This window comes from Phyllopteryx taeniolatus, chromosome 16 (assembly GCF_024500385.1).
Source record: "Phyllopteryx taeniolatus isolate TA_2022b chromosome 16, UOR_Ptae_1.2, whole genome shotgun sequence".
Taxonomy (NCBI): domain Eukaryota; kingdom Metazoa; phylum Chordata; class Actinopteri; order Syngnathiformes; family Syngnathidae; genus Phyllopteryx; species Phyllopteryx taeniolatus.
Genome location: NC_084517.1, coordinates 13,773,362 through 13,799,942, shown reverse-complemented (window position 1 = coordinate 13,799,942; position 26,581 = coordinate 13,773,362). Strand labels below are relative to the sequence as shown.

Here is a 26,581-nt window from a genome sequence, read left to right as displayed (position 1 = left end):
ATAAAACTACATTATACTGCAACTACAGCAACAACCATATTGTTAGAATTAGCACTCTATTAACAGTGTGTGTGGGTGTGCGGAAGGGGGGGTGGGGGGGGGGGGGTGGTGCGGAAGGGGGGTGGGCCCTAAACGTTCCTTTTTTTCATCGCTTTGTTTCTGCCCACACTGTAATAAATGTGCGTTTAGTGGGCTTTTTTCTTTAGTGAACCCATGACTGTGTGTTATATGATGAATAATGATCTTCCGGCCAGGTTCACTGCATCAGTAGTTGTAGTTCTAGGAATAAGAAATGTTTTTTTATCAAATATGGTTATATTCAAAATTATTAAAAAAAACAAAAAACATTGATTATGCGTTTTGTAACTACTACATGTACTTACACGCACACCAGAGTTATTTAGTAACACTGTCACAGTGTTAAGGGTAACTCTTTCAAAAGTGTTGATTTAACACTGAACCAGCGGTTGCCATTTAAGCTCTGGGCGAGTGTTGATTTCAACTCTGCGGGTGTTAAATTTGTGTTTTCGAATTTGCTGTGCAGACAGACAGAAACATACATAAATGTGATAGATATAGATATAGATTGATAGAGTGAGAGAGGACTGAAAGAATGAGAACACACTGTGAGATAAATAGGCAAGGTGAGCTGGAATTAGACCGTTGTGATCTCGAGACAGATTTAGTTTGACCCTACAGATATCTATTCACAAATACCTGCTTCAACGTTACACACAGGCTTTCTTGAGTTTCTTCAACTAGAATCTAGCTCAGTGGTGTCAAAAATACAGCCCGCGGGCCAGAGCCTGCCCGTCAGGGGAGTGTGATGTTGAACACATTCATTGCTATTTTTCAATAAAAGTAACTTGTGTTTCTAATTTTGTCAACTGGAGAGTGCACTGACAACACTTAAATGACATGGATGCACTTGTGAAGGCCCAACGATGCCAAGTTTCAGGAGAACACTAATATAAAATGGCGTGCCATGTTCACACTACAATTCTGTGAAAATAAATACCTCCTTCAGAAATGATTTAAGAAATTGAATCTTACCAAATTTCAGTCAAAAGCTTCACTTTAAAAGAGTTTGGTTTGTTGGAATATTTTTTTCTCCCCCATGCACTGCCACAACTTAAATTGTTTAATGTATACTTTTACAAAAGGATGCATAACTGACTGGTGCACGCTCACTGGTTCATAATACTGTTGAAATCATTTTTGGTTAACTCATGCTCATGATTTGCAACAAGATAATGAACAAATGTGAATATTTTTCCAAAAGTACGCAAAAACAACAGAGCAAATTTTTGAATAGTTGTTACTTATGGATTTTTAAGACAAAAATATTGTGAGATCTAAGTTGGGTGAATGTGGCCCGCGAACTAAAATGAGTTTGACACCCCTGAACTTGATGATCCATTCAAACAGTACCGGTAGTTTACAAGCGTAGTCAAGATGTATTACATATAGATGGACGAGTTAGCTTGATGAATAAAATGGATAAGATATATATAGGACGATATTATTATTATTATTATATTGGCACTTAAGTGTTTCTTAATTGATGGTCAGATTTAATAAGGTGGGAGAGAGTCATACGTCACAGTAGGCTGACGTCGATTTGAAATAGAGCAGCTGATTGTTATCATCATCGTCAGTCACTTTAAAACCGTTTCCAGGTTAGCCCTTGTGTTTATCAAACTATAGTGGACTTTGAATGGCAGATTTGTTTACGCATGACGGCCGGCGTTGCACACAAAACAGTGGGGGTAAACGAGAGGAGGAGGCTGCGGAAACATGCTCGACCCCCCTCCGTGGCATTGGTTCTCTGCTCGGATATTCCAGGGAATCACAAGAGACTATTGGCGAGTATGTAACATATTCACCCACACCTACCTCATTATTATCAACAGGGCGGTGACGTGCTATTTTGAAAGGCAAACTGACAGCTTACAAATAGCCGCACATCTCCCTATTTGCAATATTTGCACAATGTAAAGTTTGAGTGGTGTAGCTAGCCGCTATCCGACGTTAGCACCAAGCCGTCATCACAACAACCAAGCGAGCCTGATACAAATCTACAGGAACGCTCCTCGCATCTACAAATGGCATCGATAGCAGCGGCGACGCACGAGTCGAGCTCTGCGCTCGCTGATGCTTTACTCCCGGCGAGCATATTCGCACCAGACCGTGGAGGATGCGCGGACGACCCTGGGGACGAGTTCTACGAGGACGGGGACGTGGTCAACGGAGAGTCCGAGGACCGGAGGATTGACTTTACAAGCAAGGTGAAGCTAGGCCCTCGATAGCACTCTGCTAGTGCTAGCTATCTCTCCGTGAAAAATGAATGAGAAAGTGGTTCACTCGTGAGTTTGGACGTATCTTTTGCCAAACATTGCATTTCATATCAGAAATCGAGCATACTGTATCATTAACAATACCGAACACGATACAAGACGGGTTGTTTGTTGTTGTAGCAGCTAAGGGTAGCCAGTGAAGCTGGAGCTCCGAGCTGTTACTACCGACGATAATAAAGCTCTCGTTACTTGTAAATTAAAGCACAGTATTGTATTAACTGCTGTTTCTTTTACGTGGTTGAAACTTGTAGCCTTAAAGCTTTCACACAATTTGGTAGTGAGTGACAGTTTAGCGAGTGACAGTTATCAATAATAGCACGTGACTGTAGATTAACGTTAGTTCATAAACAGGCTGATGAAACTAGTAGAGCAACATATGGAAGGACCTGTAATTTGGTTACTCTTTAGAGACAAACATGGGGTGCCGTTTGTGAAGTGGCTCACATTTTGTCACATTTAGTTGACAACAATATTTAAACAAAAAAAAAAAGTCTGCATTTTTTAGTTACTTTTTTTTTTTTGAAACTCAAAAAATAACCAGTTTTGTAAGTGTGACAAACTTTTGCTGTTATTTTCAGTGTGAGCCACTTTTAAAAACTGCTTCCCTTCCCCAACACAAATACGCCCTGCTTTTGTTTTGGTATTCATTTGTGTCAAACGAGTTCAGAGTATGGATGGAATGATGTAAACTTAAGACAGTGGCTGTAATAATATACAATTGGCTGCAAAGGTCAAATTACTCATCACAAAAGATTGGGAAGTGCCAACCACATTACACATAGGTTGCATCACTTTCCTACGCTTCGGCTCCAGTCAGTGAATCCATTCCTTAATTTAAATCAGTAAACGGTACTCTCAATGCATTCAATGAATTAAAGGGCTTGAAGTTTTAGTTAACATAGTTTTACTGTGATGTTAATACACACTTTCATCAGCAGTCATCTGTAAGATGACTTACATATTTCATAGGAAAAGAGAGCTGTATTTGTGGAATGTTTTTTCCAGTTTTTCTTACCCTAAAGTTGTGCCCTTTCCCTTTAACAATTAGTGCTTAAGAACAAGGGATGATTTTTTGACAGCAGATTTCTTATAATCCTGACATTACAATGTAATGCTCTGTTTTCTTTCTCTCTCTCCCACATGTAATAAAGTTGGCCCTTGTCAGTCCAAATGGAGAGCAGTATGACTCCTTACTTAGCCAGCTAAAGGACAGGATGGAAGAAGGGTCCGGAGAGACCATCTATGTGGTTGGGATGGGTTCAGGTGAGACTCACTTGATACACATGCACTGGTGAACCTCCTATTCATACATATCCTATTCCAGACTTTTATATAAATCCTATGTTGGATCTTGTTATTGAATTTTTTAAAATATCCTTTTTGGTCTTTGAAGATGGTGGCGATTGGGGTCTCAATGAAAAGGACATGGAGGCTTCAGAGGCCACGGTGCGATCCATGTGTGCACAACTGGACTCTGATCTGATCCCGCTAAGGGAACGCACTGAAGCGGAGGGCTTGGTACGGGATTATCTGATCCGTCGGCGTGTGGGGGAGCTGGACTTCCTGGAGGTCAGGTGAGTAACAAAAGACTATCTGTTTGGTACTATATTTGCTTTGTATTTGTTTGATCACATTTTCTGCATGACATTTGTTTTTTCACCCAGGGTGGCAGTGGTAGGGAACGTGGATGCTGGTAAGAGTACTCTTTTAGGAGTGTTAACACATGGAGAGCTGGATAATGGCAGAGGCTTCGCTCGCCAGAAACTTTTCAGACACAAGCATGAGATGGAGAGCGGCAGGACCAGCAGTGTGGGAAACGATATACTCGGATTTGACCAAGCGGGACAGGTGAGAATGACGGTTTTGTGCACTGGAAATGCTTGTATCCTACCTGGGGAACACAAAGGGGTGCACTGGATTCATTATCCACTGTTGCGTAGATTTATGTGTGCACAACACAAAACCATTTCATTTTGGTCAGCAATGTATGTAACAGTACTTGAGATGTTGACATTGGCCAAGAATCTCTTCAATTTTGATTGAGTTGTTTTAAGATAATTCTGTTGAACAACTTTTATAGTACATCTAATATAAAGAAACAATTGGAACATGCATTGTGGCTTATTATTATCTCTCTACATTTTGTACTGATGCCAGATTTATATTCACCTTCAATAATCAGGCGATGATCCTTTTCAAATCATTCCCATTGTTAAATTAATTACCTCTTTTACCAATACACCATTATGTCATGTCTCACTTGAGGTTATAGCACCACCTGCTTCTTTACCTACAAATGCCTACAAGAGCCAACAGATGAAGCTGAAGATGGTTTTTACTTTAGGATAGCAACAACTAGTTTTAAGAATTAGAACATTAACACATTCATATAACAGTTACAGTACAGTCAAGTGTTAGCTTTTGATGTGATGGTTTTTACAATAAGCAGCTAGTACCACCCCAGCAAGCTATTAAGTATGAAGTATGCAAACCAGCCACAACATATGTTACTCCTCCACAAAATAATGAGTGACACGATTATTGAAAGTCAAGACCTGTAGCAAAAATGTTGCCTTTACAAAAATAATAATCATGGTTTTATTTGACACCGTCAGAAGAGTATTAATGTGTTGTTGTCAAATCAATTGTGTACTGTACAAGTGAATTACGCCATTCTGAGAGATTACTACCTTGTTTCATTGTATTAGATGAACTACCCTCTCCTTTTATGCATTTAAACATGTGACCTCAAACGGATAATCGTTCAAGTGGCATTTGGATTAAAGTTGTCCACTCTGTATGCTTTTAGGTGGTGAACAAACCGGACAGCCATGGAGGAAGTCTGGATTGGACCAAAATTTGTGAGAACTCCTCAAAGGTTATCACCTTCATCGATCTGGCCGGCCATGAGAAATACCTCAAGACCACCGTGTTTGGAATGACGGGACATTTACCAGACTTTTGCATGCTCATGGTGAGAAGTGGCATCTGAGAGTGCTCTATAATACTACAAGCTTGCCCTAACCTTCTCCCTCCTCCTCTCCAGGTCGGCAGTAATGCAGGGATTGTGGGCATGACCAAAGAGCACCTGGGTCTGGCCCTAGCCCTTAACGTTCCCGTCTTTGTTGTGGTGACAAAAATAGACATGTGTCCAGCTAACATCCTGCAAGGTCAGTTGTGTGGCAAGCCCTTTCTTGCTTGTTTTTCTCCAAATGTGCTTGCTTGGTCGAGACATAACGACTCCATCTGCTGTTGTTAAAAGCAGCTGTGCTCTAGAGTGTGAGATGATAATCAGGGAAATAATTTTAAGCTCCCTTTGGTTGCCACTTTTGGTGGTCAAAATGATAGATGTCTGCGTTATTTTTTCACCCATACAAAGGTTCTCTCTAATTGACAAGTGAAGTTAAACCCAGCTGTTGTCCAACTACCATGCAAGTTAGTCTTCTAAATCAGTGAGCCACAAATTGAAATTGTGTGTTATTAATTGTACCACATTTAATTAACATCCAGAAAAATGTTGTTTCTCTAATACAAATTAAAAGAAAGTTTAAACATAGTACATACATATTTAAACATAGTATATCCTTGTGTAATGTTTGCTGGGGAAATTTCAGTTGTATCAGTTAGTGTAGGCCAGCATTTAAGGAAATACAGTGTCATGTAATAGTGCTCCTCTTCCTAATTACTGGTTTTTGCAAATGTATCACATTTAAATTTTTGATTATCAAGCCAATATTAATATCTCACCAAGACAATCCAAATAAATATATGAAATTTGAAATGTTTTTTATTTGGGGGGTAACCCATCTTGTTCTTATAGAAAAAATAATGTCCTCTTGTTAAATCATAAGTTAGTCAATTAATCACAGTTTTGGAAAGCCAAATATAATTTCACTGGCCACATTTGTTAAATCAATAAATCACCTAAATAGTACCCGTCAGGCAAAGTGATGTATCGCTCCAATACCTCAAAATGTAACATATTAATGCCACATCCAAAGAAATTCAAGAACAAATGAGAAACAAAGTGGTTGAAATCACAGCTATTTCCAAGGCTTTAAGACTCTAGTGAACCACGGTCAGTGGCATTATCCACAAATGGAAAAGACCGTGAACAGTGGTGAACCTTCCCATAAGTGGTCCGCCAAACCTACCACACATCATTTTTCAGTCCATTTTATACGTACTTGGGTTGTCTGTGTGAGATGATAGAGAGATATTTCCCACTCTAGAAATCAGAAAGGGGGAAAATACTTTTTCATGGGACTGTATATTATAACCGAACGTAGACATTCATTATTAACTGCTCTTGGGGCCAAGAAACCAGGTCATTATTTCTTTACTAGAAGTCTAGAGATAAAAAATAAATGTTAAGAGAAGCTGTCATTCTTGTGTGTGCTGATCCTAACAGAAACATTAAAGTTGCTTCAGAGGTTACTGAAGTCCCCTGGTTGCAGGAAAATCCCTGTCCTGGTGCAGAACAAGGACGACGTCATTGTCACGGCATCCAACTTCAGCTCTGAGAGGTACAAAGTCTATCCCAAGGCACATTTCAAGTGAGTGTGAGAGTTGAATTCTCTTCAGTAACTTCTGCACGTGTTCCTTCCTGCAGGATGTGTCCCATTTTTCAAATCTCAAACGTGACTGGAGAGAACATGGACCTGCTCAAGATGTTCCTCAACCTGCTCTCATCCCGGACCTGCTACAGAGACGACCAGCCAGCTGAGTTTCAGATTGACGACACCTACTCTGTACCGGTGGGTGTCTGTTGCGATCAACGAACTTCCATTTTACTGTATGTTTGCTGAGTTTAGAACAGTGCAGGACCTGTTACAGCAGTGTTTCCCCAACCTTTATTGAGCCACGGCACATATTTTACATTTTAAAAATGACGTGATGCACCACCAAACAATAATGTCCCCAAAAGGATATACAGTATACTGAAATAATGATCTCAAATTACTCACAAATGTACTTACTCATTGTTAAATCTGGGAATGTGAACATCATTATTCTGTTGTATGAATGGGCACAGATAATTGCACGTTAATTCTACCTGTTACAAGGCACAGTGGTTGGGAATTACTGATGTGCCGTACCCACTTTGCTATTAAACCAACTCCTCATATTTCCTGTCTTAGGGAGTTGGAACAGTAGTATCTGGAACTACGTTACGTGGACTAATTCGTCTGAATGATACTATGCTCCTGGGGCCAGACCCTTTGGGCAGCTTCATTCCCATTGCTGTAAAATCAATTCACCGCAAGCGAATGCCTGTGAAGGAAGTCCGAGGGGGTCAGACTGCCTCGTTTGCACTTAAAAAGGTAAGTGGGAGAACAGCACCACTTAGTGGCCACGTTCAGGTCTGCAGATAAATTCCTAGAAAAAGGCTGAACATGGGAGACTTTTGACTCAAACTGGGACTGAAAAAGCCATGCATTGTTATTCCATATTAATACACAGTCACCTAGTATGTTATAGTAATTGGGAATCACTTGGCCAAAGTCAAATGCATATTTGAACAATTGTTTCCATGATCCCCCACCATATTTCTGTATGATACAGATCAAGCGTTCGACGATAAGGAAAGGCATGGTGATGGTGTCCTCAAGGTTGAACCCACAAGCCACTTGGGAGTTTGAGGCAGAGATTCTTGTTCTACATCACCCCACTACGATATCACCCCGATACCAGGCTATGGGTGGGTAACTGACAGGCACAAGTTGGATCGTATTTTGTTTTGGTGTGTTTCTGTTCATACACGTAGGCAACCTGCTTTTTTGAAATGGTTACTTACCTTCCCATCTTGCACCTCTTTAACTCTCCACACAGTCCACTGTGGCAGCATAAGGCAGACTGCCACCATCTTGTCCATGAACAGAGACTGCTTACGGACAGGAGACAAGGCCTCTGTCCACTTCCGCTTTATTAAGACCCCCGAGTACCTTCACCGTGACCAGAGGCTGGTGTTCAGGGAGGGACGCACAAAGGCTGTAGGGACCATCACAAAGGTAAGATAAAGGACGCCTCAAGAGTTTGTTTGTATGAGGTGCTTCCAGAAAATAAAATGTCCTTACCTTCAGGGCAGGAGATTTGCACAGTTCAACCATCAAAATTATTTCCTATCGCATTCTTTTCAGCTCCTGCAGTCCACCAATAATTTGCCATCAAACTCCAAACCTCCACAGATAAAAATGCAATCCACGAAAAAGACACAGTCTCGAAAAGAGGACGGCACCACAGCAACCGGCGATGAGGGCATGACGATATCACAGTCATCGGGCCCAAGCACGACACATGTGAGATACAGAGTACAAAAAATAGACAAATACCAAACGGGATTCTGCTTATTATCTTTCTCTTGTTAACTCACACTGTTAACTGCTTCTCTAACTTGTCAACTCTTCTGTGTCCTTATTCTATTCTTGGAACATCTCATTCATCCATTCAAACTGTATCATACATCATGTGTCATATTCTCACCTCTCTGCTTGCGTGGCTGGCTCCCGAAAGGGAGAGGGGGAGGAGGACCCTCAGTTAAAGGAGGGCAACAAAGAGAACAAGGTAAAGTGGGTCACCGTAATAGTGGTGATCCTGAGTGGGGGATTAAGTAAGATGGTTCTTCTTTCACTGCAGTTTTTTTCTTAAGGTTTTCTGCATATTGAAGTTTTGTCTTACCACTTTTGCTCAGTAAAAGTTGTAAATGTTTTTCATTTGGTATCTATTCTGCCTAGCCAAAGACGGGAGGAGGTGGAAGAAGAAGAGGAGGCCAGCGACACAAAGGGAAAGGACAGAACAACTCTGCAGCAGTAGCCTCCACTTCAGGAACAGGATGCTGAACTGACTCCCTCTTTGCTTACCTCCCTCTCCATCAATCATTCCAGCTATTTTAGTGCAAAACACTCCTCAGTCTTACTCCTCATTGCCTTTTATACCAGGATTTTATTATCAAGAGAACATGAAGATTGGATTTTATGTCAATAAATCTGCCATCACTGTTGAGAATGGTTTACATGACACAGTCGAGAATAGTTTGTCACAATCATTATTTTTATTTATAATTTTTTTTTTATAAAGTGGCTTAATGATAGGAAGGGGGGGGGGGGTAAAACCCAAATCAAGGGTCCAAGAAATACGAGCAGCTAAAAGTGACACTTGCCCATGCATTTCCTGTGAATTTGCAATGAAAAGAATATTTCGTGTACTATTTATACTTGTTCGCACCCTGTTTGAAAATATAAATATACAACTGAATGTAGCAGGGAACACATCCTGTTAATCCTAGATGTATGGAAACTAATACTAGCCGTTAAGTTTTATAATTGTCAATTTATTTGGCATTCATGCAAAATTTTACCCTTGGATACTTGTTCTTAACTTTTAACCTTGTATCACTTGTGATCTTCTACCCACTAGTGTGCTACAACATGGCTCCACCCTACAGTAATCTTGTCTCCCCAGCAGTCACTCATGATTCTAAGACATGCAGTGCTAATTGTGAACTCTAGTACCTATTGTGTTACAGCTTGCTACTGTTAACGTGACATTTGCTCAGCTAAAAACTCAATAAACTGGTTGTACCAAGCTGCACAATAGTAGTTTTCTTTTTTTTCATCTAGACTGGTCTTATTTTTAGGTTAAGTCATAATTGTCTTTCTAGGGTTAACATAAATCACCAGTCTTTGCTATGAGGGAGTGGGGGGGAATGTGTATAAACAATTCAAGGTGAGATTTGTTTGGATTGCAGAAAAATTACATGCAGTGTTCACTACTACTGTTCAGGTAGCACACATTCACACACATCCACTCTAACAGGCTATACTTGGCATGTGCAATGTTAGTATTTCAACATTTAGGGTAATATGAGACACGTAACATTTCTCTGAAAAATAATTTATAACTTTACGGAATGTTGTGTTTTGGTCTCAATATATTTGTGACAAATAGAAAAGTCAATTAGTGTGGAAGAATCTGTAGCTGTACTTCACAAGAAATTGTCCTTCAGGTCTCCTTGTACCAACAACCAATTATTTTGGAGAAAATGGCTGAAATAAAGTGCTGCAGTCCAGTGGCTACAGATTATTCTGTACTACTTGGGTTTGTTTGACCTTCATCGTAAAACTTTGACAAAATAGCTTTCAATACCACACTGAACAAAAATAGGATGCATCTTGATGCACACACATTTGAGTTCACTGGGGGTTTATAGTCTTTGAAATGTGTTAACATTGTTCAACAGTAAAGTTCATAATGTGTCCCAAGAATCAGACAAACATGGTTCAAAGACACACATTGACACACGCAGACCAGTTAGGATGCAGTTTTGTTTAGTGTTTCTCTATCCGTCGATGTCCCAGCTGAAGAGATGATGTTTCACCAGCATGTCCTGCACGCCCTCTTTCAGTGGCCTCTGCTCCTTATCCTAGAACAGAATGCACAGAAGCAGCACCATCAGACTACAAAAGTATAAGTGCGGTCCCTACTGAATGGAAGATGCTTAAAAATCCATAACCAGTAAAGATGTGCTCCCCTCTTTCTTACCATACCTCTTTTTGCTCAGGTAATTCACAATCTTGAGATAGACTGAAGGCAAACTTTGAAAGGACCCTGTGAAAAGAGGAAGAATTTGTACTTGTGCTAACTACTGTTTACAGGGCAGTGAGAAAGTATTGGCCCCCTTCTCAAATTATCATTTTTTTTGGAATAGTTTCCCTACTTTAAGATCACCAAACAAATGTAAATACCAGACAAATATAACCCATGTGAACTTAAAATGCTGTTTTTAAATGGTGATTTCATTTAAGGGAAAAAAATAAAGTTACCTGGCCCTGTGTGGAAAAAGTGATTGCCCCCCTTATTCAATCATTAATTAATTGTGGCTAATCACAACTTATGGTTAATTTTCACACCAAAGCCTGATTACCTCCAGACCTGTTCAATCAAGAAATCACTCAAACAGAATCCGTCCCGACAAAATCAAGTCAGATAAAAGATCTAAAAAAGCTGCAACAAAATGACACGATCCAAAGAAATTCCAGAACAGTCGAGAAATAAAGTAATTGACATTTATCAGTCTGTAAAGGGTTACAAAAGCCATTTCTAAAGCTTTAGGATTCCAGTGCACCATAGGGACAGCCATTATCCTCATATGGAGAAAACATTGAACAGTCATGAACCTTCCCAGGAGTGGCCAGCCTACAAAGATTACCCCAAGAGAACATCAATGACTCATCCAGGAGGCCACAAAGGAAGTCAGGACAACTTCTAAAGAACTGCAGGCCTTCCTTGCCACAGTTAAGGTCAGTGTTCATGACACAACAATAAGGAAGAGACTGGGCAAAAATGGCATCCATGGCAGGGTTCCAAGGTGAAAACTACTGCTGACCAAAAAGAACAAAGTCTTGTCTTTCTTTAGCAAAAAAAAAAAATAATATTTGAATCTTTCCCAAATTTTGGGAGACTATTATATGGACTAACAAGATGAAAGTTGAGCTTTTTGGAAGGTGTGCGTCCCAGCAATCAAACGTGGTGGTAGTGTGATGGTCTTGGATTGCTACTCCTTCATGACCTGGACAACTTGCTGTGATTGATGGAACCATGAATTCTGCTCTTTAACAGAAAATCCTGAGGTAGAATGTTCAGCCATTCAGTTTGTGACCTCAAGCTGAAGCGCACTTAGGCTCTGCAACAGGATTTACGATCCAAAACACACCAGCAAGTCAACTTCTGAATGGCTTAAAAAAACAACAACATGAAGGTTTTGGAGTGGCCTACTCAAAGTCCAGACTTGAATCTAAATGAAATCCAGTGACATGACCTTAAAAAGGCCGTTCATGCTCGAAAACCCTCCATTTTTGCTGAATTCAAACAATTCTGCAAGGAAGAGTGGGCCAAAATATCTCCACAGAGATGTGAAAGACTCATTGCAAGTCAAGGAAAACGCTTGACTTCAGTTGTTGCTGCTGAGGGTGATTCAACCAGTTATTAAGTTTAAGGGGCCATTACTTTTTCACACATGGCCAGGTAACTTTGAATAGTTTATTTTTCCTTAATAAATGATATCACCATTTAAAAACAGCATTTTAAATTCACTTGGGATATATTTGTCTGATATTTACATTTGTTTGATGATCTTAAAGAGGGGAAAATATGCAAAAATATAAGAAGTTGAGAAGGAGGCCAATACTTTTTCATGGCACTGTACAAGGATTTTCCCAGGTAATTTCTGCCACTGGATTGATAACATTCATCAACAACCATGATTTTTTAAAATCCTTTTCAAATGCAAGTATAAGTAAATATCCAGAGGTTCCATTTGGGCAAATTCTTACCTGAGTTCACATTTGATTTGAACCCATCCGGGACTGCGTAGAAATGACCACGGATGATACCATTTCTCTACAGCCGCCATGCTGGAACACAGCACCTCCAGCCATAAGTGCAACACCTGCTCACTGTTAGGAAAGATGCATGTGCATGTTTAGACTGAGTTTATTTTCCAACTTTTACCCTCTAATCAGAAACAATCTGTTAATTCTAGCACGTGCATGAACTCACTTGAGGCCAATGCAGACGAGAGACCTGAACTTGACATCCATCTGAACATGAGCCACATCATGGCTCATGTTGACTGACTGCACTGCCTGAAGAGAGCAGACAGGAGGCCCTCAGACAACATAATCTACATCCAGACAATTATCTTTGAAAGCAACATAAACCAAGATATTTCTGATGCAGTACTTTTCACAAGCCAATGAATCAACCAAAATAATATACTGTACTGTATATAGAATGCCTACTCACTCTGTAAAGGAGCTCCTCTGGTGTTAAAACCTTCCCATCTTCATCTAACCTGGAATAAAAGCATTATCTTGAATGAAATCTACAATAATAAACACACACTGTACATCTGTACCCCTGCTACCAAATAAGATCAACCAATTGTAAATGAGAGTTTACCTGTAGGTTTTACACAACACCAGTCTAGAGTAGACAGAGTTGAAGTCCCTTTCGACCTCTCTGCTGGCCGCCTGGAAAAGGGTTGTGGGGCAATGACTGAAGTTGTAACAATTCTAAAAAATATGGAGTGAGATGAAATTTTAAAACAAACTATACCTCTTCTATGAATAACCACGGATGACAGGGCCCGCCCAAAATGGAGGGTTTCTTGAGCCCGTGCAGAAAAATGGCCTTCAGGGCCGGACACAGAGTTCCCCTGGCTAGGTCAGTCACAGCTTCTGTTACCGAGTCATCTCCTGCGAGTGAGTACTACAGACACAGAAGGTGAAAGCAGCTCTAGTAGTATGATGCAAATGTTACATTGCAAGGCACATCTGGTCTAATACAAAGTACAATTTATGAATTATGAAGAAAATTAACTAATTGTATACCTCTTTACTTCTTTCATCTAGGATCGCTACAAACTTTGCAGGGAACCAGCCTGTTGAGAGCAAGACACAGCTATGGTACATTGGACAGATTATAGAAATGTAGATTAGCCATATTGCAACAGGAAATACACCTGCAAAAGCACATACATACCTCGAAGACCGTTGAGCTCTCCTACCCAACAGTGTTCATCCTTCTGTGAGACAATCTGAGAGTACAATAAACAGTTTGTTTCAGTCACTTATTTTGTTCATGATTATCAATGTTAATTTTGTGTTTGTGTGAGATATCTTACAGTGATGATATCATTTTTCCTGAAACCCAACTCGTCATCATCATGCCGCTCAAAATCCAGCAAAGCTTTCGCTCGTCTTCGTCGGTTTCGGGACACGACCAGGAAATTTTCATGGTCCCGCTGGTGGCTCTCCATAGAATAATCAGGGGTCAGCTCCTACAGTGACAAGATTGGCAAAATACTTTATTCACACGATATTTCATTGAATTAAAGTATCTATTGATTTATCTGTCTATGACTGCAAGTCTTGGTTTATTGGCTTGAATATCCACGGCATAGTGATTCGGTACTACAGTGTTGTGAACTCACAGAGCTGGAGTGGCGTGGGTCCAGACAGTGGAAATGTTCTGAAGTGCGGGTTATGGCCTCCCGAAGGGCTGCCACCAGTTCAGTCTGCTTAATGTTCTTGGACTTGAGAGCTTCGGCCTCATCCTCCCCAAACAGCAGAGAGCTTAGAGTGGACTTTCTATGCAGGGACTGTCTCCTCACCACCTGCACACACACCAACACAACGTATGTTGTATGTCAACATTTAAAAACAAACAAATACAGCAGTATCTTAATTTTGTTTTTATTATAATGATGGGTTCTAAGTGAGTGCTGAGAAGGTACCAATGAAGCTTAGTCTTAAATGACTGGCCTTGTTGAGATTAGAATCGAGTGGCGTGTTTCCACTGTTTAGCTGGGCCTGTTCGTTCAGGATGTAGGCAAGGTGCTTGTGCCGGTGGGCATCCAGTGTGTCTTGTGACAGATTCCCTGCCAGCCTCATCGCCTCACCAAGAACTGCAGGCCCATCTCTCAACTGGCTTGGTAGGTCGGACAGAGTGTTAAAAATCGACGCAGAGTTCTCCGAAGATATGAGCTCCTCCTCCTAAGGCAGTGGAAATGCATTCGTGAGGATTAATCATGAGCATTACATTATAAAACACCTTTTGACATTTCATCTTGGTGTTCTATAAACATTTATTTCAGAAAGAAATAAAGATATTAAATTATCTCCAATGAACTATCTCAGAAAATACCTTGATCTTAAGCATGCCCAGTGTGATTTGAAATAGCACTAGGGAGCCCAGGTAGAAGAGGAGGTCCCAGATCCTGAGGAGTAAACGGATGTCCACCACACTGGCAAAGGATGTCAGGAACCAGTGCAATGTGATCAGCGACAGCTCTAAATGTACAGCGAGGAAATGGTTGCATTTAGTAATCTTTCAACACAGATGTTAGAATAAAATGTGGACCTGTATGTTTTTTTTCCTTTTTAAATACTCTTGGGTAAGTTCCTTTATCTGAGCTAAACAAGCCATACCAATGTCATGCTCCTGCAAAAGGCGATCGAGGGCCGGTAGGTACTGAACAATAAGCTGACGAAGCACCCTCTGGTCTGTTTGGACACCCAGCAGGGTGGATGAGAAGTATGACGGAGGGAGGAGGTCTTCAATCAGGGCACACATCATCCATAGCACATCCTCCTCCTCCATGAAGAGTAACAGACAGGAAACCACCTAGAAAGAAGGGGGGAGGTGAGTCATAGATGAAGAAACAACAAGCAAAGTTGGAGGAGATAAAGAGATATTCAAAGAAACATTCACCATTCCAGTTCCCTGACAATACCCAATGTCAGGGTAAAGCCAGGCCAGACCTCGCAGTACCCGTCGCAGCCTTGGGACCCCGACACTTTTAAGGTTACTGAAGCACACGTTGGTGGGCATCGTCCGCAACAAGTCCTTCTCTATCTAAGGGATGGATTAAAAAAAAAAATAATGTAATTAGAATCATTCTGCACACTACATTTGTCAACATATGAAAAGGGATGGTAGACAAAAACATATGTTTTAATAAACCTCTTGAATGGTTCTCATTAGATTGTGGAGGCACCTGCAATCTTAAGTGAATATGTATGCACACATTTTGGGGATGTCACCTGTTTAGCTGTAGAGGTGTCATCATTGGAGCTGTTCTTGATGATTTCTTTGTACGAGATCTCAGATGTCCTCTTCTTCTGGAGTGCTCCAGACAGACGCATCCATAACTGCCAGAGAGAAAACATTTTGCATATTGTAGTTGTTTTTTCCCTTTGATATAGCACACGCCACTTACCTGTGGCCTCATGCTATGAGGAATGCCACCCAGTACGAGCGTCCGCAGGCGTTCGGAGCGTGGAAGGATAGGTGCAATGAGCTCCCAGGTGAGGTCGCCCACTGTGTGATTATGTGTGAACTCCAAATGGGCCTGCCACCGCAATCTCTGCTGAGGATTTTCACGTTGTGGTGAGCTTTCAGTGCCCAGGCAAGGACTGGGATCAGTCTCTGAATGAGAAGACAGGAAAAATACAAGACAATGTAATCGTAAAAAAAGCATTACTCTTATGAAATTATCATGTGACAATGACTGTCAAAGATTTTGATTAACATAAAAAAATCCAATGAAGTGTGGAAAAACCTCATAAGACTCGATGGACCATTTCAGGAAAAGAAATGCTAATTTCATGCCAGTACGTGTACAAAGACATGCTAAGTCAGTTGCAGTTATAACACCATGATCACATGTAGATACTAATTTAGGGCAACAAATGTGACCTCGGCGTCTGTACGTTGGGGTTCACCCCGGTGGACGAGAGGGTAGCCTCCCTCCGCCTTCGGGTGGGGGGACGGGTCCTGACTGTTGTTGGTGCCTATGCACCAAACAGCAGTTCAGAGTACCTACCCTTTTTGGAGTCCTTGGAGGGGGTGCTGGAGAGCCTTCCCGCAGGGGACTCCATCGTTCTGCTGGGGGACTTCAATGCTCACGTGGGCAAAGACAGTGAGACCTGGAAGGGCGTGATTGGTAGGAACGCCCCCCCACCACCCGATCAGAAATTGAGCGGTGTTCTGTTATTGGACTTCTGCGCTCATCTCGGATTCTCCATAACGAACACCATGTTCAAGCACAAGGGTGTCCACACGTGCACTTGGCACCAGGACACCCTAGGTCGCAGTTCGATGATCAACTTTGTGGTCGTGTCATCGGACTTGCGGCCGCATGTCTTGGATACTCGGGTGAAGAGAGGGGCGGAGCTGTCAACTGATCTGGTGAGTTGGCTCTGATGGTGGGGAAAGATGCCGGTCCAACGTGGCAGGCCCAAACGTATTGTGAGGGTCTGCTGGGAACGTTTTTGGCCTGTGGCACTCCTGAGGCAGCTGATGGGTACCGACATGCCAAGCGGAATGCAGCTTCGGTGGTCGCTGAAGCAGAAACTCGGGCATGGGAGGAGTTCGGTGAGGCCATGGAGAAAGCCTTCCGGATGGCTTCGAGGAAATTCTGGTCCACCATCCGGCGTCTCAGGAGGGGGAAGCAGTGCACCATCAACACTGTGTATAGTGGGGATGGGCCACTGCTGACCTCGACTCGGGACGTTGTGAGCCGGTGGGGAGAATACTTTGAAGACCTCCTCAATTCCACCGACATGCCTTCCCATGAGGGAGCAGAGTCTGGGTTCTCTGAGGCGGGCTCTCCTGTCTCTGGGGTTGAGGTCACCGAGGTGGTTAAAAAGCTCCTCGGTGGCAAGGCCCCGGGGGTGGATGAGATTCGCCCGGAGTTCCTCAAGGCTCTGGATGTTATAGGGATGTCCTGGTTAACACGCCTCTGCAACATCGTGTGGACATCGGGCACAGTGCCTCTGGATTGGCAGACTGGGGTGGTGGTCCCCCTTTTTAAGAAGCCTCAGCCTCCCTGGTAAGGTCTAGTCAGGGGTGCTGGAGAGGAGGGTCCATCGGGAAGTTGAATCTCAGATTCAGGAGTAGTAGTGTGGTTTTCGTCCTGGCCGTGGAACAGCTCTACACCCTTGGCAGGGTCCTCGAGTGTGCATGGGAGTTCGCCCAACCAGTCTACGTGTGTTTTGTGGACTTGGAGAAGGCGTTCGACCGTGTCCCTCGGGGGGTCCTGTGGGGGGTGCTTCGGGTGTATGGGGTTACCAAACCCCGTGATACGGGCTGTTCGGTCCCTGTACGACCAGTCAGAATTTGGTCCGCATATCCGGCAGTAAGTCAGACTCGTTTCCGGTGAGGGTTGGACTCCGCCAAGGCTGCCCTTTGTCACCGATTCTGTTCATAACTTTTATGGACAGAATTTCAAGGCGCAGCCGAGGCGTAGAGGGGGTCCGGTTTGGTGGCCTCAGTATTGCATCTCTGCTTTTTGCAGATGATGTGGTTCTGTTGGCTTCATCAAGCCATGACCTCCAACTCTCACTGAAGCAGTTCGCAGCAGAGCGTGAAGCAGCTGGGATGATAATCAGCACCTCTAAATCTGAGACCATGATCCTCAGTCGGAAAAGGGTGGCGTGCTCTCTCCAGGTCGGGGATGAGATTCTGCCCCAAGTGGAGGAGTTCAAGTATCTTGGTGTCTTGTTCACGAGTGAGGGAAGATGGAACGGGAGATTGACAGGCGGATCGGTGCAGCGTCTGCAGTGATGCGGACTTTGTATCGATCAGTTGTGGTAAAGAAGGAGCTGAGCTGAAAGGCGAAGTTCTCGATTTACCGGTCGATCTACGTTCCTACCCTCACCTATGGTCACGAGCTGTGGGTCGTGGCCAAAAGAACAAGATCCCGGATACAAGCGGCCGAAATGAGTTTCCTCCGCAGGGTGTCCGGGCTCTCCCTTAGAGATAGGGTGAGAAGCTCGGTCATCCGGGAATATCTCAGAGTAGAGCCGGTGCTCCTCCACATCGAGAGGAACTGTATTAGAGGAGCCAGACGAGGTGGCTGGGGCATCTGATTCGGATGCTTCCTGGACGCCTCCCTGGTGAGGTGTTCCAGGCATGTCCCACCGGGAGGAGACTCCGGAGACGACCCAGGACACGCTGGAGAGACTACATCCTTCGGCTGGCCTGGGAACACCTCAGGATCCCCCCGGAAGAGCTGGATGAAGTGGGAGTGAGAGAGGGAAGTCTGGGCGTCCCTGTTAATGCTACTGCCCCCACAACCCGATCTCGGATAAGCGGTAGAAAATGGATGGATGGATGGATGGATGGATGGATAATGAGACCCCCAAAGTAATTTTCCATTGAATATTTCCCAGAGAGAACTTGAGGAACTTCACTAGCAAAGAAATAAGCATGTCCAAATGGGTGAAACATTACCTTCTGTGTCCAGCCTGAAGCCAAACTCATCATACTTGAGTTCATTCTGTTCCAAATTGTCTTTCTGTAGAAGGGAAAACAATTTAATTTAGCTCGAAGGTAAACGTAACAGAATGGTTATGTTATCTAAACCATGTTTTTCTGACATTTATTGAAACAAAGCACATATTTTACATTTGAAAAAAATCTCAAGGCAGAACAAACAAAAATGTCATAAAAATTGGATAGGCAGGTTAATTTTGTATGTAGCTTCTGCTATCTTGTGGACGAGCATTTAATTGTTATGCGTGTCACTATACTTCACTGGGAAAGATAGTTGACCAAAAACATAGCATATTATTTGTCGTAAATAACTTATTTTGGGACTAATAAAAACAAAAATAATAATAAAATAAAAATTGGATAATTTCCCATTGCACATCTCAAGGTCTCTCAAAAGTATACTAATGTTCCTCAGTGTTTAGGGAATCACTGATCTAAACAGACTTTACGGCGATCTTATCGGTGTTATTGGTATTGGCCGATAATTAGCATTATATGCTGATCAGCTCATCGGCTTTCATGTCATAAGTCGCCGATCCGATCAATGACGTCATTAATCGGCTCCGCACAAGACATTTAACTACGCGTCTTTGCCGCATATGAATCCAAAAGCTAGTTTATTTTTAGCCTTGTCACGTGTCTTGTTGCGCAGTACTGTAACTATCTGACGACCAATAAAGTTTGTTCAATGTTGTCGGTGAAAAAAACACGTCGTCGGTGTGGGACTATTTTGCGGTGTCTCAGACAAACACCACGTAAGTTATTTGCAGTCTGTGCACAACTGAAGTACGTCGTGTCATGTTGTAATGTTGATTTGACCTAAACTTATGTCAGTGGCCAATCCTTGAATGCCACCTAGAGGTCATTGGTGTTTTAACTTTTGTCTAAAATGCTAGAGAACAATTTGAGCTGGGATGGGCTCCAGCACGCCCGCAACCCTTGTGAGGATAAACTGTACAGAAAATGGATGGATGGATGGATGGATGGATACAGTATACAGTACACAAGTATATACAATAAATGAACAAGTCATGTAAAAAGACACATTGCTCCATCTTGTCATCGAGATCGGTTATCGTTTTTTTTTTTTTTTTTTTTCCCCCCCCCAACTTGCTGGTTGGATATCGGCCCCAAAAATCTTGATCGTCTAAAGCCTACTAAACATACTGTATATGCACAAGAAAAGTCATGTGCTTACTTGATGGTACTTTGCCAAAATGTCCTGAGGCCACATGCTTGGAGTGAGAGCTGAAAAGGGCCCACCAGGGGCTGGAGTGTAAGTGCCTGAAATATAGACGTCCAATCAAACAAGACTGCTGAGGAAAAACATTCAAATATGAAACACTGAATCTAAATAGCTGTGTTTTGAAGACTGATTGAATACGTAAATAATAAATACCTGACATGGTCACTATTGGCTGCAAGAGTGCGGTCTTCTTGATCCAAAGACTGCAGTCACTCTGCAGTCAGGTGAAATAGTAGTTCCAGCACCCGCTTAATACAAAACAGCACAATGTGGTTCTTTAGCTGCTCATCCGAACATGAGAGTCTCTGTGAATGACAGACTTAGGGGGGAAAAAAAACAAGCAGGAATGAGAAAAAGGAGGACACCTCCTCTCATGACCACATGACTGCTGTTCTCACAAGAGGCTCAATTACTGGTATGAACTTTTCTCCACATTCTTTTTTATGCACATTAGCAGCCCTTTGGCAGAATTTGCAAACAGATCTCTCACCAACAAATGACGAAGTTGATTCTGTTCAACTTTGAAAGGATCTGTGAATGTAACATTGACTTCCACATCACTTCCCTCAACAGGCTCTGCTGAATTACAATGATGATTTTTTTGCATTTTCTGTAAAGCATGAATAACACAAAATACTAATTGTTAACCTTCAATGAAAGTTCAGCACATCCATCACCTAACTGGTGCCACTCGCACAACAAAAATAATAATACGGGAGTATAATATAAATTACAATAATAAAGCCAAAATATAAAGATAAAGTTGTAATTTTACTAGACTTTACACCGATTTTATCGGGCTGATCTGTATCGGCTGATATTTAGCATTTTATGCTGATCGGCTTTAATGTCATAATTCGCCGATCCGATCAATGACGTCATTGATCAGCTCCGCAAAAGACATTTACTCCGCATTGCCATCGTGCACAGTATATTTGAATCCAAAAGCTAGTTTATTTTTAGCCTTGTCGCACGTCTTTTGACGTAGTATTGGAAATATCTGAAGGCCAGTAAAGTTATTTTAAAAAAACAACAAAAAACGGCAGTGTGGAACTGACACGTCAGACTACAAGACAAATTTGCTCTTTCACGATTGCACTGTCAGACTACTGCAATAAAATTTTGTATTCCGATACACCGCATCCCGTTTTTTACGATCATTGGGCTTTATCTTGTCAACTCAACTGCGACCGGATACACGCGTTACCATGGCAACTACAACAAGAGTGGATTGCGCCGACTGTATTATGAGGACAAAATGGGGAAATACGTGTGTTGGTGGTCACCGGTGCTCAGGACAGGGGAGGACGTTCGTTTAAGGCATGTGGTTTGTTCCCGTACTTTGAATACGATACGGCTCGCAAGCAGGCAACAAAACGTTATGTAGCCTAGCAAGCTAGTGGTACCACGAACGGTTGGACGTAAACACGCCGCTGTTCTGTCATATCATGCTCTAAAGTTTCGGTGTGGGTGAAGTAATTTAATTTAAAAAAAAGTAATTTAATTACAGTAAGTTAGCACCCATTATTTCTGTCATGTAATGTTTGTTTGACCTGACTGATTAGAATACACGATCTGACTAGAGCAGTGATTTCCAACCTTTATGGAGCCAAGGAACATATTTTACAAATGAAAAATCTCACGGAACACCAACAAACAAAAATGTCACAAAAAGTGGATACATTAATTACTGTATGTACTTCCTGCCATCTAATAGAAGACCATTTATCATTTGTTCTGTCTGTCACTATGCCTCACTGGCATAAATAGATACAAAGATACATTATTAATTGCAAATGTCATTTTTTTAGCAATTAAGCACACAAGTATATACAGTAAATGAACAGGTCATTTAAATAGACACATTTATCCATCTTATGATCGGATCGGTGATCGTTTTTTTCAACTCGCTGATCGGCGATCAGTGATCGGCCCCAAAAATCCTGATCTTCCATCCATCCATCCATCCATCCATCCATTTTCTGAGCCGCTTCTCCTCACTAGGGTCGAGGGCGTGCTGGAGCCTATCCCAGCTATCATCGGTCAGGAGGCGGGGTACACCCTGAACTGGTTGCCAACCAATCGCAGGGCACATAAAAACAAACAACCATTCACGCTCACATTCACAACTAGGGGCAATTTAGAGTTGTCAATTAACCTACCAAGAATGTTTTTGGGATGTGGGAGGAAACTGGAGTGCCCGGAGAAAAGCCACACAGGCACAGGGAGAACATGCAAACTCCACACAGGCGGGGCCGGGGATTGAACCCCGGTGCTCAGAACTGTGAGGCAGATGCTCTAACCAGTCGTCCACCGTGCAGAAAAATTTCCTTCCATCATATACTTGTAAAGCCTAAATTTTACAAGAATAAAATTGTAGTTTTTCAAGAGAAAATGTGTAATATTACTTAATATAATCGCATTACCCTAGAGTCACATTTAGATAAAACACAGCTTTGAGGATTGGTGGATGGCAACAAAGTTAGCCGTGTATAGCAGCATACCCACTAACTAGGGAAGTAAGATTTGTGTGTGCAACCACACACAAACAAATCAGGGCGTTGAGCATGACGTGCAAGAGGCTGCACAGAAATGATTCATTCAGCTGCATGCTAAGGAGGATTTAGGACTTAAGAGAGATGAGAAATCAATTTGAGGATGGGAGGACGGCCAAACAGCTTCAGGGTATGTGGAACTCAGAAGAGTATTGGGATTTGAGAGTTACGCCCTGACATAGACTTTAATCACCTGCCAAAAAATCCAGTGTGACAGAGCCACTGCTATCAACTGTTGCACATGTATAGTACAAATACAAAATTTTCACCTATAAAAGTCAACATTGAATATTGGGCATCAGAATTTCTGGTTGACTGTAGGGTCAAGATTAAGATACATTTGGTTATAGGGAGGAACTTAGAAACGAAAACAGAATTTGCATGTCAAAATGAAATGTATAGACATGGAGTATAGGTGTGCTTTCCACGTCAATATGGACCAACTCAGAAGCAGTAAGGGGGGTCAACACTGCATTTGCGAGATGCAAGGTAGAACCTCCAAAGTTGCACATAAATCCAGAATTTATGTAAGAACTCAGCTCGGTCAGCATTAATTTTAGGTGGTTGTTTTGCTTATGCAACACCTTCACAGCCATGGAGTACTTAATGTGAGACATCAGCATCTTACACGACAAACAGTTTTTGTGATCCATCGTCCAACCAAAGAAAATAAGAGAAGGGAAGTTACCAGAAGTTTCCTTTTCATTCAAACTTCAAAGGAGTAAAACTCCAGCGTCAACACACCATCACTTAGTAGTTAAGAGTATGTTATTGCTTTTACATTTTACAGGGGATAACTTATTTTTACCCTTTCGTGACAATTAAGACTTTTTAAAAACTTGATGTATAAGATGCATCTACAGTGCGAAGCACCAGCTCATTATGCTTTTTTGTTTTATACTAATATTAACATTGGCTAACGTATGTTTACAGTTGAATCACCACTAAGAATGTTAAAACATCACTTAAAGTCAACAAAGATTTAACAATGGCAACAGTTTTACTTAAGAACAGTTTGTTTTTCCATTATTTCTTATAGGAAAACATTCAAGTTTTAAGTGGACAGTGTATTCTTTCTGCGATAATTTGATTCAATTACTGTACATCTCATTAAACTGAGTATTCATGATGGAATTGTAGTTTCTATTAGCAGTCAGGTTGTTCAGAAGTCAAACGTAACTTGACGGAAGTCTTGTCAAACATCGTTAATACTATGCTCGCCTTTGTTTACCCTGGAAAAACAGCATAGTGCAAGACGATTCTGCTGTGTGTGCATAGGATGTGACTTTAATTGTGCTTCTACAATTGAGCATGCACACAAAGTAAGCACAACACTGCGGTGACTCATGCTAGTCGTCCACCCACACAAACATGACGTTTAGTTTAAGATGGATAATGAAAAACGTGCACCATCTAGATAACAACTTCCTCATCATCATAATCATCATGCAAGCGGAACTAGTGGAAACACTGATTGTCATTTCTAAACAATTGTTCCGTGACGTCAAACCATGATGATGCTTGGCAAAATTATTCTTACACCTATTGCGTCGCAAGTTTTTCTTGCGTCACTTTTTTGGGGGGAATGGAGACCTTAAAAAAACAACCATATGGTCCATGATATAAACATGCAAATTAGCACGTCATATGACGTAACACGACTCAGGTCCCCCGAATGACGTCAAAAGTCTCACGCATTACTTTTTATTTCATGCCAATCCATTTGTCCAAACCTAAACCTCACATTGATATTTTTAAAAACCTGCACAGTACTTAACGCAGAAGAAACACTCCAATTGGTAGCAGACGTGTCAGCAATGTGTTCACTCGGTTGTCAGCTGTTATCTAGCATTAGCATACGGCTAGCAATTACGCACTAGGATGCACATTCGCCAGCTAGCTAGACTTACCGTGACATTCGTCAAGTGTAAACACAAGCAGCCGAGGTGTTGTTTACAATGAACGAAAAGATGAAAAGGCCGAATCCTGCGCCATGACGTGTCTCTCTCCGGACTTGAAAATTCACGAAGCTATGGTGCACCTGCTAGCGACGTGTAGTTCCGCTGTATCCTTGCACCTTTCAACGCGTGTTCCTTTGCCTTTTACAAGAAGTAGTCCCACATCCCAGAACGGCACGTCTCTGTGACAATATCCTTCCGCGCAGCAAGAGGTGACGTAGCACAACAATTCTGAGGTTCATTAATTTCCTCCTCATTCATTCCGGCTCAATGTACAATGTTGACAATTCACAACTCAAAAAATGAATAAAATAAATGATAATAAACAGAATATATGCCGACAAGTAACGACACGAAATGACGTCTACAGTTGCGACCATAATAGCCACAGGTTGGTAGAGTATACACAAAAATATTTATTTTATTTTATTTTACTTCACATTTTTAGTCCTATATTAAGCTACTGTTTCCTAGCGTGATATGACTCAAGTAAAAGTAAAAAGTAGTCCTACAAATAATTAAGAATAAGTATTCATTGAAAAAAATGATACTGATAATGCTGGGTAACTTCTGAATTGTTTATTTTTTTTGAATAGTCATACTTGAAATGCAAATTCAAATGTTACCTACCAATACCATTTTAAAACATTTTATTTTTTAAATAAAATAACATCAACTAAGGAAAATTCAGCCACAATAGACTGGGCTTAAATCAACTTTATTTACACGTGCTGTGGTCGACACTGCTGGTTTTATTCCACAGATCTTTATATTCTGCAAACACAGACCGAGACAGCCTCTTGTATGTTTCTCAAGTTCCAAGTAGACTCCTTGTAGGCTGAAATGCTGATATTTTTAGGCAGTCATAGATGACAGTGCATAGCTGTTCTTTTTTGTAGTCCACCTATCCATAGTGCTTATCCTCACTGGGTCACAGGTGAGCTGGAGCTGTAATGTAAATATAGATTTCTGTCATGTTTCACGTAAATGAGTTACTTTGAAAACGTTGCTTTTGTGTGGGGAGACTAAGTGGCAAAAATGCTGCCTGGCTCCATTTGACTGGCAAAATATAGTCAACAGTAGTTACATTGGATTGGTGAAACAGAGTCATATGACACAAGTCTATCTGACTGACCAAAATATATCATTGCAAGCAGTTACAAATCCCTGTAGATAAAAATAAAGCTTCTGAGTGGAGCTGAATGTAATGAAATAAAACAAATCGGGGGTGTGTGTGTGTGGGGGGGGGGGGGGGGGGGGGGGGTGTCTGTAACAGCAGCAACATGGAGAAACTTCAGGGAGCATTAACAACAATGGCAACAGGTTCGGAGAAGCAATTTCCCATTCATGGCCTTATTTAAGAGAATTGATGTTGTCAGCTCCAAGAATGGTTTGTGGCAAATGTGTTGTCTTGTGCCTACAGCCTTAAAACCACCAGCTTTTGATGTAAAAAAATAAATAAATAAAAATGTCTAACTATTTTCAAAAAACAATTTTTTTTCAGTTGTTAGCTAATTCAGCATTATTATTATTATTATTTTTGTAATTTCACAATGCTGCCGAACACATTTACAACATGTTTTGAAAACATAAAAAGCCTAAGCAAATTCTAGGTATTTTTGTTGT

At 41.6% G+C, this 26,581-nt stretch overlaps 2 protein-coding genes across 9 annotated transcripts; one reads left to right on the top strand and one right to left on the bottom strand.

Moving 5' to 3' along the window:
* The first annotated feature begins 1,635 nt into the window (after window positions 1-1,635).
* gtpbp1 (GTP binding protein 1) lies at window positions 1,636-9,950 on the top strand. Of its 4 annotated transcripts, none has more exons than XM_061748674.1 (15): window positions 1,636-1,869; window positions 2,085-2,288; window positions 3,509-3,620; window positions 3,751-3,931; window positions 4,022-4,205; window positions 5,167-5,331; window positions 5,404-5,527; window positions 6,769-6,883; window positions 6,970-7,114; window positions 7,499-7,681; window positions 7,923-8,058; window positions 8,190-8,368; window positions 8,546-8,656; window positions 8,871-8,921; window positions 9,092-9,950. In XM_061748674.1, the coding sequence occupies exons 1-15, from the start codon at window positions 1,798-1,800 to the stop codon at window positions 9,194-9,196; spliced, it is 2,067 nt and encodes a 688-aa protein (XP_061604658.1). In that variant the 5' UTR covers window positions 1,636-1,797; the 3' UTR covers window positions 9,197-9,950. The 4 variants fall into 4 exon arrangements, with proteins under 4 accessions (XP_061604658.1, XP_061604660.1, XP_061604657.1 ...); XM_061748673.1 differs by having other exon boundaries at window positions 1,638-1,869; window positions 8,498-8,656; XM_061748676.1 differs by lacking the exon at window positions 8,871-8,921 and having other exon boundaries at window positions 1,637-1,869.
* Window positions 9,387-25,087, bottom strand: sgsm3 (small G protein signaling modulator 3). Of its 5 annotated transcripts, XM_061748669.1 has the most exons (22): window positions 24,908-25,087; window positions 20,933-21,052; window positions 20,596-20,761; window positions 20,395-20,480; window positions 19,155-19,218; window positions 16,138-16,346; window positions 15,962-16,069; window positions 15,630-15,773; window positions 15,347-15,542; window positions 15,063-15,208; window positions 14,681-14,911; window positions 14,350-14,532; window positions 14,041-14,196; window positions 13,899-13,953; window positions 13,748-13,797; window positions 13,473-13,625; window positions 13,317-13,387; window positions 13,161-13,209; window positions 12,915-13,000; window positions 12,689-12,811; window positions 10,904-10,964; window positions 9,387-10,779 (listed from the first exon to the last, which is right to left on the bottom strand). In XM_061748669.1, the coding sequence occupies exons 3-22, from the start codon at window positions 20,600-20,602 to the stop codon at window positions 10,696-10,698; spliced, it is 2,262 nt and encodes a 753-aa protein (XP_061604653.1). In that variant the 5' UTR covers window positions 20,603-20,761; window positions 20,933-21,052; window positions 24,908-25,087; the 3' UTR covers window positions 9,387-10,695. The 5 variants fall into 5 exon arrangements, 4 of the variants coding, with proteins under 4 accessions (XP_061604653.1, XP_061604654.1, XP_061604655.1 ...); XM_061748670.1 differs by having other exon boundaries at window positions 20,596-21,052; XM_061748671.1 differs by lacking the exon at window positions 20,933-21,052.
* Between the last annotated feature and the right edge of the window lie 1,494 nt (window positions 25,088-26,581).